The sequence below is a fragment of the Orycteropus afer genome, unplaced genomic scaffold (assembly GCF_000298275.1).
Source record: "Orycteropus afer afer isolate SDZICR_OR568_19922 unplaced genomic scaffold, OryAfe1.0 scaffold00176, whole genome shotgun sequence".
NCBI classification, from domain to species: domain Eukaryota; kingdom Metazoa; phylum Chordata; class Mammalia; order Tubulidentata; family Orycteropodidae; genus Orycteropus; species Orycteropus afer.
The window spans coordinates 257,519-268,827 of NW_006921763.1; the positions used below are offsets into that span (position 1 = coordinate 257,519).

Genomic DNA, 11,309 nt, shown 5'->3' on the forward strand with positions numbered 1-11,309 from the left:
AGGTGGAACAATGTTTTGTATAGTATGTTATGCCAATTGAGCTTGATGTCCCCTGCGACTATGGTCCCAAGCCCGCAGGATCGACTACTCGCAGACCATGGTATTTTCAGTATTCTTTGCCACCACCACAACTCAAATGCATCATTTCTTCTTTGATCTTCCTCATTCATTGTCCAACTTTCACATGCATATGAGGCAATTGAAAATACCATGGCTTGGGTTAGGTGTACCTTAGTCTTGAGAGTGACATCTTTGCTCCTTAATACTTTAAAAGAGGTCTTTTGTAGATCTGCCCAGTGTAATGCATTGTCTGATTTCCTGACAATGCTGCTTCCATGGGTGTTGATTGTGGATCCAAGTAAAATGAAATCTTTGACAACTTCAGTCTTTTCTCTGTTTATTGTTTTGTTGCTTATTGGTCTGCTTGTGAGGACTTTTGTTTTCTTTATGTTGAAGTGTAATCCATACTGCAGACTATAGTTTTTGATCTTAATCAGTAAGTGCTTCAAGTCATCCTCACTTTCAGCAAGCAAGGTTGTATCACCTGCATGTCACAAGTTGCTAATGAGTCTTTCTCCAATCCCAATTCCACATTCTTCTTCATGTAGTCCAGCTTCTGGGATTATTGCTCAGCATACAGATTGAATTAAGTATGGTCAAAGGATACAGCCCTGATGCACTCCCTCCCTGATTTTGAACCACGCAGTGTCCCCTTGTTCTGTTTGAACAACAGCCTCCTGTTGTACAGGTTTCTCATGAGCAAAATCAATTGTTCTAGAATTCCCATTCTTCTCAATGTTTATCTATAATTTGTTATAATCCACATACTCGAATATCTTTGCCTAGTCAATAAAACACAGGTAAACATCTTTATGGTGTTTTTTACTTTCAGCTAAGATCCATCTGACATCAGCCAGCACTCTGTGGAATAGTGGTTAGGAAACAGACTTTGAAACCTGAATCCCTTGGTTCAGATCTTGGCTTTGCTCCTCTCTGGTTGTGTTTCAGTTCCTCATTTAAGATATGAGAATAATAATAGTACCTTCCTCACAGGGTTATTATGGAGATGTAAATGAATTATTATTTCTCAGGGACTTAGAAGAGCACTTAGAACCTGGTATGTATTAAACTCTGAATAAGTGTTTGATAAATAAACTAATTCCTTATTCATTGGGATTTATTGAAATAGTGTCAGTTCCTGGCAGGTGTATGTGATTTTAACTGAAATGCAAAATTGAATGTGTTTCCCCTCTTAGCTAATGAAGTAAATGATGTTTTTCTATCATTTCTATGTCAGGATGCCAAGTATCTGTTCCGCTTATACATGGCTCTGAAACAATACCGGGAAGCTGCTCGGACTGCCATAATAATTGCCAGAGAAGAGCAGTCTTCAGGTAGATCCCTAATATTCATGTTTTTCTCTCCAAACAGCAAGTAGAATCAAGTCCCATCCTCTTCTCTGCCCAGGAGAGACTGGTCAGTTTCTAATCTAGGTTTGCTGTGAATCCAAAAGATAATTCACCATCACAAGGGGATTGAGAATAACTTTCAGGCCTTCTCTTGATAGGGGCTGTTTCTTCTCCTCCTTCAAGGCTTCACACAGTCTTCCTCTCCTTGGTATTGACTTCCCTGACCACCCCAGCCCACAGCCTCCCTCCTACAAACTCACCAGTATCATATTTGATCTTAGCAGTATAAGGGATATTAGCAGATGGAAGATAATGATGTGGTATTATTATTGATCTAGTTCTTTATAATGCACTGGAACTACTTATATACTCACCAGCATAGTTCTGTTCATTTATATGCTCTGTAAATATTTATCGAATAAGTCAGTTAATTGCTCTGTTAAATTCACTAATTTTTGTAAGCTGATTGTCTTAGATGTTCATGAATATGGAACACAACTTTGGACAAATGGAATGAAATAAGTCATTATTTTATTCACATACGTTTATCTAACACCTAGTGTCTATCAGATTTTGTGCTAGGAGCTCAGGGGGTCCAGAAAGGGCTGAGCCACAGTTCTGCCCTCAAGGATTATGGATTGGATGGGAGAGAAAAGCAAGAAAATTCATAGTAGTAAATAGGGTGATAAGTACTAACATAGAAGTATGCTAAAAGGGCACTGAGGTCCGTGGTGATACAAATGGTTAATATGCTCAGCGGCTAACTGAAAGGTGGGTGAGTCAGTTCCACTGAGAGGGGCCTTGGAAGAAAAGCCTGGTGGTTTACTTCCGAAAAGTGAGCCACTGAAAACCCAGCGGAGCACGGCTCTCCTCTGACGCACATGGGGCCATCACCAGTTGGAATCAGCTCCATGGCGACGAGAGAAGAGCACAGGAAAGGGGCTCCACCCATCCTAAAGTCTGGGGTGTGAAGAGTTGCAGGATGGAGATTAGAGGAGGCAACAGAAGCTTCAGCTGAGTTTTGAAAGGATGAGCTAGCAGGACATGAGAAAGGGGTGCTGTGATAGTGACAGCAGTGAGAACACACCGGGGGGCGTGAGGGACTGGCTTGTGCAGGGAAGCAAAGGTAAGGGTGGAAAAGTAAACAGAGGCAGGGCTTTAAGTCTTCTGCTCAGGAGCTCACATTTGATCCTTTGGCCTTTGGAGGGCTGGAGGAGGGCTTTACACAGAGCTGTGACTGATAGCTTGAGGTTTTTAAAAGAATATCTTGACCTCAAAGTAGAGGCAGATGAGGCTCAGTAGTAATCCTGAGCAGGACACTAGTGCAGAGACATGAAGGGAAGCATTAATAATGAGCACAGGGAAGAGAGGCTGAATGGGACGGATTCAGAAGGGACACTCAGGAGAATGTGATGACTTTAGGGACAGGTGGGAGCTCTGAGGAAGACTGAGACCACATAGTTTGCCTTAGGGGACTAGATGGGTGGTAGTACCATCAATTAAAATAAAATAAAATAAAACTGCAAGTTACTTTAAATAAGGTATTGCTAATAATGTAATGAACAAAATCCACTTGTCAAAGGAAGGTCTTTAGAAAGTCCTTCGGTTTCGTGCCTGGTAATGATGTCATCTTACGACCTTTTTTAAGGAAACTATCGGAATGCACATGATGTCCTCTTCAGCATGTATGCAGAACTGAAATCCCAGAAAATCAAAATCCCCTCGGAGATGGCCACCAACCTCATGATTCTGCACAGTTATATCCTAGTGAAGGTGAGGGTCCTGGTGTGACCTGGGATGGAACCTGCCACATACGATTTTGGCTGAGGGACAGCTTTAGGATGTTTGGGTGTGGACAGCTGAGCTGGGCAGTGCTGAGGCCCACAGAGTCAGCGCCTTCCCCTTCTTTTAGATTTAGTTAGTATTTGTTAATTATGTTGCCACGCTCAGTAAGTTATACTGCTACCATTTGTTCAGGCTTGAAACCTGGGAGTTATCCTATACTCACCAGATATCATCAAGTCAAACTCCTTATCTGTCTCCAACTCTCCATTCCCTCTGCACCATACTTGTCCACTACCTCATCTCACACCCAGTGGCTGCACGCATGCTACATGCAGCTCTCATGCCTGGCCCCTGCCAACTCTCTAGCATCATCTCTTCCTAAGTGTACCTCTTTCTTGCATCTCCACCGATTCCCACTGATTGTTGATCTTTTGCCTCTCAAAAGGCAGTACCCTGTTGCTTTAATACCTCATTCTCTCTCTTTCTTCCTGATAATTCCAGAGTAACTCAACTTTCGGGTCCCATGACAGCTTGGTTAACTTGGTATGAGTAGTCCCCCCAGTAATGGCCAGTAAGACATAGACCAGGAGTTGAACATGGTCTAAGGAAAAGCACAAATAAGAGAGTAGTGCAGGAGTGAGCTTGTGGTGGTGGGCACAGCTGCTGGAAGGAGGGAACTTATGGGAGAAATCCCAAGTGTTAGTAGCCAAGATGGGCTTCAGGCGTCTCATGATGACCCAATTTTGGTCACAGTCAAGTTGTCATTTGAGGGAATAAAGCATGAATTGGGTTCTTTTTTTATATGTGAGCAGTTGGGATAAATCCAAGTCTCTAAGAAGAATAAAATATATTATTTATTTCAGATTCATGTTAAAACTGGAGATCATATGAAAGGGGCACGTATGCTTATCCGAGTAGCCAACAACATTAGCAAATTTCCATCACGTAAGTACTACCTGAGAAGGGGTCGGTATCCACATTTCTCCACTAGCGTAGCAAGGTAAGCCGTATGTTCACTAACTCTCCCAGCCACCATTCGAAGCTCTCTACATATGTTAACTCAGTAATCCTCACAACCCCATAGAGTTGTATGTCTGGGGTCCTCAAGACCACCCACAGGTTCAGTCATTTTATAGGAGGACCTACAGGACTTAGCATATAGTTGTACTGAGGCTGAGATTTATTACAATGAAAAGATATAAAGCAAAAATAGTAAAGGGAAAAGGTCCATGAGGGCAAGTCGAGGAGAAACCAGGCCCAAGCTTCTAGGAGTCCTCCCCCAGTGCAGTCACACAGGACACCTTTAATTCCTCCAACAGTAATCTGTGATGTCATGTGTGAAATGTTCTCTACCAAGAAGTTCATTAGAGACTCAGTGACCAGGGTTTTTATTGGAAACTAGTCACATAGACACCCTTTGCCTGGCACTTGTGAAATTTCATGACTCCCAGAAGGCAGGCAGGTGTTCAGCATAAACCACGTTGTTTGTACAGACAGTATAGGCACAGTGAACCCTCCTGTCAGTTCTAGAAATGGTGGGAACCCTTCCAAAGGCCGAGTTCCCAGACACCAACCAAGGGCCAGCCTTGCATGCAGGTCTTTAAAAGTTTATCAGTCTTAGAGCAGCTGTATTAACTCTTTTCTGCACATATAGGAACTATTTTTATTTTTCCTATTTTCTAGATAAACAAACAAGGGTAAGAGAAGTGAAGTAGTGCTTGCCCAAAATCACATAATCAGATAGTAAGTCTGACTGTGTTCTCAACCTGTACAGGGTATTGTTTCTGCAAAAGGTCCCATTATTCTGAAAAACATGTCATTATAACATTCTCCAGTGAATAGATTTAGCCACATTTACAACACATTAATAAACGTTTTCTGTAAAGGGCCAGGTGGTCTATGTCTTAAGCTTTGTGGGCTGTATGTTTTTTGTCATAGCTACTCAGCTCTGCCGTTATAGCGTGAATGATACATAAACAAATGAGTATGGCTGTGTTCCAGTAGAATTTTATTTATGGACACTGAAATTTGAATTTTATATCATTTTCTAATATCATAAAATACTGGGCTTGTTTTCTCTTCAACCATTTGAAATATAAAAACTATTCTTGGCTCATGGTGCCATACAAAAACAGTCACAGGACTCAATTTGGTCCACAGGTCATTGTTTGCCAACTCCTGTTCAGGGAATGTATTTTTTTTATTTTTTTTTGCGCGAAAAAAACCTTTAAAATAATTGTGTGCCATGCTGGCAAAGGGTGCAACAAAGAAGACATCCTCATGACTGCTGCTGGGGATGGCAGTTGGTGTGGCCTTTCTAGAAAGCAGTTTGGCAACTTGTTAGAAGAATGGTGTAGAAAAGGTCAGATTCTTTGAGTGATTCAACTTCTGGCGATCTGTCCTGAAGAAATAATGAGATGCCTGCAGAGAGGGCAGTGCATACAATTATTATTCTCCTTGCCCTTTTCCTCAGCACTCCTCTCAGATGAAAATGCTGCTCAGATGGGTGCAGGTCTTTGTTTCCATAAGGCGAAACTTGGTATGATCAAAGGAGCAGTTTTGATGAGTGGTGGGCCTGACTCCATCCCTGCTCCCTTCCTCATAAAACAGGTCATGCCTGGTTCTTTGCCAGAAAGCAGAGTTCAGCAATTGATCTTGTTCTCTCCCTGAACCAGGGGCAGTGGCAGGGGCAGGCCAGGGTCTCTGAAGACAGGAGGCCATCGCGCCCTTTCTGCTCTTCCATTTGTGTTGCAGACATTGTGCCGATCCTGACATCGACTGTGATCGAGTGTCACAGAGCGGGCCTGAAGAACTCAGCCTTCAGCTTCGCAGCTATGCTGATGAGGCCTGAGTACCGCAATAAAATAGACGCCAAATACAAAAAGAAGATTGAGGCAATGGTCAGGTAGGCAGTGACAGCGGTTTCTACTACCTAATTACATTTCACAAATAGGTTTTTCAAAATACAACTGCTAATGTGCAGGCTCAATAAGAAAATGGACCTGGGGTAGCAGTAAGGACTGTATTCAGCTACGAGCAGCAGAAAGCCCAACAAATAGGTTAAACAGCCAGGACTGCTTTGTTCCTACAACAGCCCACTGCAGCCCAGGGCTGATGCAGCTACATCCTGATGCTGTCAGGACAGAGTCCTCTCTCTGTCTTCCAGCTTTGCCTTCCACGGCCTATAGGTGTCCTCCTCATGGTTGAAAGATACCCGCTCACTTCCAGGTATCATGTCGCCATTCAAAGCAGGAAGAAGTGGAAGGAGAAAAGGTGAAAAGGGCCTTTGCTTTTTTATTCAGGAAGGACACCATGACTTCCATGTAGATCTCACTGGTCAGTACTCTGCCACGTGACTTCCTCTAGCTGCAAAGAGTGTTGCTGAGTGGAAATAAAGTTCTGTTAATCAGAAAGGAAGGGAGAATGGTGGGCAGCGAAGTGTCTGTCCACAGGGATAAATAAAAGAGTGACTGTTTCTCAGTCTAAGAAACTGATGTTGATACAGCCCATTGCCAGTGGAGAGTTCATTTCTAAAGCCTGTGCATCTCTTGAGAGTCTCAGAGTTCATTTCTAAAGCCTCAGCATTCCTCACTTCAGAAGTAAGCGGTCTACATTTACTGGGCTTTATAAAGAAAAATCAGGAAAAGTATATTATATATTTGAGTATAGTATATATTTGAGTTTACAAAAGGCAAAACTGCACCATGTATTCATTCTAAGTTCTCACTTGTTCGAAGCGGTGATGACATGTGGGGCACCTATCGGGCTCGTATTGTGTGTACTGTGTGCTCCTGCGGTGCAGGAAGCAGGGCCACCAGTGTCTCACACACCAGCAGGGTCACCCGTGGGGGTCAGGTTCAGTGGAGCTTCCAGACTAAGACATAAGACAGACTAGGAAAAAGGACCTGGCAATGGACTTCTGAAAACATCAGCCCGAGAACCTTCTGGGCAGCAGAGCACTGTCCAGTCCACAGTCAGCCCTCTGTGTCCACGGGTTCTGAGGCCAGTCACCCAACCATGGATCAAAAACATCTGAGAAAAGGCAAGTGAGCAAAAAGCAATTAAGGGGTCAAAGCAATCCCTCAGAGGCTAAGAGTGTGAGGTGCTACTGAGCATTCATGTTCTATCAGGTATTGTAAGCTAGAGATGATTCAAAAAGTGTATGAGAGGAGGCACATGTAGGTTATATGCAAATACCATGCCATTTTATAGAAGGCAGTTAAGCATCCATGGATTTTGGTATCTGTGAGGGATGGGAGTCATGGTGCCAGTGCCCTATAGATACTGAGAGACAACTGTGTAATGCCAGAAGATGAGTCCCTCAGGTTGGAAGGCACTCAAAATACAACTGAGGAAAAGCTGGCTCCTCAAAGTAGAGTCGATGTAAGGATGATACAGGCCCAGGCAGTGTATCCTTCTGTTGTACACAGGGTCGCTATGATTTGGAACTGACTCAAGCAGCACTTACCAACATCACTCCTTGTCACTAGGACCAGGGAACCCAAGTGAACCTGAATCTTGACGAGTCTTCAGCCAGGGAAGGTGAATGCATCAGCAGTGATAGCTCGGGGAAGCAAATTCCCTAACTGTTAGCTGGGCACGGGGCCAGCCCTCAAGGTGGAGAACGCTAAGCTGGAGTAGGCTTTTTTTAAAGTAACTTCAGACCAGATCAGTCTGATTTAACACACCCACCAGCATGGAGAGTGAGCTGGGAAGAAAGTAACTAGCAAACGGAAGAGCACGTGTGCCGGCCCAGCCCAGTGCCGTGCTGGCCTAGCAGCTGGATGGAGAGGTGCTGGGCCTCATCTCCCCGTGCGGGAGTGCTTTAGAGCTGTACCATCCAGCACAGGGCTTGCTAGCCACACATGGCTGTGTAAATTAAAATGCTTAAAAACTAAAAATCAGTTCCTTGATCACACTAGTCATATCTCAGTTAACCAAATCTGCATGTGGCTAGTGGGTACTGAATTGGACAGCACAGAATTAAAGCACTTCCACTGTCACAGAAAATCTGACTGAACAGCACTGGGGAGCCCTCATCCTTTCAGTTAAACAAAAGGAGAGAGGAGAAAGGGCAAGCTCACCACATTGGTGGCACAGGGAGAGAGGAGACAGCAAGCCCACCCATGTTTTCTGCCATTTAATGTGCTGTGAACTCCACCAACTCCCAAACACAGCCTGTCATGCCCCATCCTAGTCACTCTTCCTCCTCCATGGAGCAGGCGCATGGGCCGATGGGGAGGGGCCGCCGATGAGCTGCTAAGTGTCTCTAGTCTCAGAGTCTACCTACGTTACCGGTTTGTAAAATAGACCTTTCCTCTGCCATTTATGTTAGATGAAATAAAGGTCATTGTTTGTAAATGACGTGATTCCTCCTCACAGGAGACCTGATACATCTGAGACAGAAGAGCCCACGACCCCGTGTCCATTCTGTGAATTTCTTCTCCCGGAGTGTGAACTCCTCTGCCCTGGATGTAAAAACAACATCCCGTATTGCATTGCAACAGTAAGTTTCTTTGTAATAGGCCTTTCCTTATATGCATACTCAGAACCCAGTTAAATACTTGGTTCTTCACTTCTGAAATCTTTCAGATTTCCTACATTTAGCACATAACCTTTTATACACACACACACACACACACACACACACACATATTTTATTGAAATATAATTTATGTACAGTGAAATACATAAAACAAAAGTGACATGGGTCAATACATTTCCCCCCCGCCAGTGTTCCCTTCCCTCCCCTCCCACCCCTCGTAACCAACAAAGTTTCCTTCCATATATAAACCTTTCCTTGACTTTTTACAATAATGAACTAATACTAATTTGTCTTTCTGTGATTGACTTATTTCACTCAGTATAATGTCCTCCAAGTTTATCCATGTTATGCAGTTTTGCAGATTCTACATTATTCTTCAGTGCTACATAGTATTCTGTTGTGTATAAGGACCACAGTTTGGTTATCCATTCTTCTGTTGATATTTCCATCTTTTTGCTATTAGCACATAACTTCTTGGTTAAAAAAATATCTTCAAGGTTTTTTTGTTTGTTTTTCATTGTGATTTGGGTGAAAGTTTATAGAGCAAATTGGCTCTCTATTCAACAATTCATACACATTTTGATTTGTGACATTAATCACAATCCCCACAATATAACAGCACTCTTCCTACTTCCTCCCTGTTAACTATTTCCATTCACCCTTCTTCCCATCCCTTCCTGCCCTCTGAACTTTGTCTCTGGGCAAATGCTGCCCTTTTGATCTTCTGTGGTTGATTGTTCTCAAGAGCTCTTACCTCCCTGTTACTGTTAACCTTATAGGCCTGCCTACTGTTAGGCTGAAAGCAGAGCCACAGGAGCAGCTTAAGAGTGTTAGAGGGTGACTGAGGGTGAAAGGCTCAGGGGTTCCACCAGTCTCCATCAGACCAGGAATCCTGGTCTTTTTTCATAATTCTGAGTTTTGTTCCACACTTAGCATCCTCAAAGTTTGTAATATCTACACGAATGTCAAGGAGGCACTGCACAGCAGGCTTGGGGATCACATGGTCCTGGGCTCAAATCCTTTGTTGCCACTTATTGACTATATAACCTGGTGCAATTTGCTTTACCTTCCTAGTTTCATCTGTAAAATGAGTATAACAATTCCTGCCTCATTGAAATAAAGTATAGACTGATGAGGTAACATGTTTGAAGCCCAAGGACAGTACCTGGCATGCTGTAGGTCTTAATAAGTGGTTATTGTTGTGTTGTTGTTATGTGTCAAGTCAGCCCCGACTCATAGCGACCCCTCCTTGGGTTTCCGAGGCAGTATCACTACGGAAGTAGATTGCCCACCTTCCTTCTGAGGAGTGGCTGGTGGGTTTGAACCGCCAGCCTTCTGGTTAGCAGTCACGTGCCTTAGGCACTACACTACCAGAGCTCCCTAAGTGGTAGTTATTGGCATTTAACAGCTAACCAAAAGGCTGGCAGTTCAAACCCACCAGCCACCCCTTGGAAGGAAGGTTGGGCAATCTACTTCCGTAGTGATACTGCCTCAGACAATCAAGGAGGGGTCACTATGAGTTGAAATCGACTCGACAGCAGTGAGTTTGGTTTTATTGTTAGAAAACTTTAAAATGTCAGGATATTTGCTAATTCTTGAGTTGATCTAAGCTTTATTTTAAAGGAAAATAAATGCAGATACTGATATCACAGAACTGAAGATCCTTCTTTTATACATGAATCTGATAAAATCAAGCTTCAGTCCTTTCCATGCCCTCTCTTTCTAGTTGATTGCCCACCTTTGTGAAAGATAATTCTGTAATTAAAAGGTCCAGCTTTTAACTGTGACCAATGATTATAACTGAATAATGGTAGGAGTTTTAAAAGTAAACATGAATTTTACTCTTAAATATACTGTTTCCAGGGTCGACATATGTTGAAAGATGACTGGACGGTGTGTCCACATTGTGACTTCCCTGCTCTGTACTCAGAATTTAAGATGTAAGTATCTGTCATTTTACTCCCACAGATTTATCAAAACACAGACTTCACAGTCACTCTTTGATTCTGAATCTCTGTTTCTATTCCTGAAGATTCCTAAATCAGCTTCTTGAAAGAACCATCTATGGCCATTGAGAACGTTACCCTTAAAGGGCATCTTAAATGGCAGTGAATATTACTAATTCTGATAGTGCATGATGAACATGAATTAAGAGGGACAGACAGGAAATAGTTGTTTTCGTGCTGGAGCAGCCCAAAGCTAACATATTATACATCTCATTTACTCTGCATTTTCCTCCCCGAAACAGAATGTTGAACACTGAAAGCACATGTCCTATGTGTTCAGAAAAATTAAACTCTTCTCAACTGAAAAAAGTTTCAGACTCTACCCAATACCTGCAAACAGAGGTGGAGCAGTGAGCAGCACATGCAGGTAAGTGCCACACCATCCACTAACCTTGCCCGGGCCTGGGGTCCACATTAGAGCACATACAGCTCTGAATTCTGTAGTGGTACTGACATCTTAATACATCGTGTAACTTGTCAGATCTGAGCAACCTGCCAGCAGAGCTTTGAGATACCAAAAAAAAATAAGGCAGGGAGTATACTGTCCACAGTGACAGAGGTTAT

General features: G+C 43.1%; 1 protein-coding gene across 1 annotated transcript in view; it reads left to right on the forward strand.

Annotated features, from left to right (window-relative positions):
• WDR19 (WD repeat domain 19) overlaps positions 1-11,099 on the forward strand; it is a 190,435-nt gene extending 179,336 nt beyond the window's left edge. The window contains exons 30-36 of the mRNA XM_007947169.2: positions 1,298-1,394; positions 3,058-3,182; positions 4,058-4,139; positions 5,949-6,099; positions 8,577-8,700; positions 10,603-10,679; positions 10,988-11,099. Coding sequence (XP_007945360.2) covers positions 1,298-1,394; positions 3,058-3,182; positions 4,058-4,139; positions 5,949-6,099; positions 8,577-8,700; positions 10,603-10,679; positions 10,988-11,099 — 768 coding nt within the window. The remainder of the gene's footprint in view (positions 1-1,297; positions 1,395-3,057; positions 3,183-4,057; positions 4,140-5,948; positions 6,100-8,576; positions 8,701-10,602; positions 10,680-10,987) is intronic.
• The last annotated feature ends 210 nt before the right edge of the window (positions 11,100-11,309 follow it).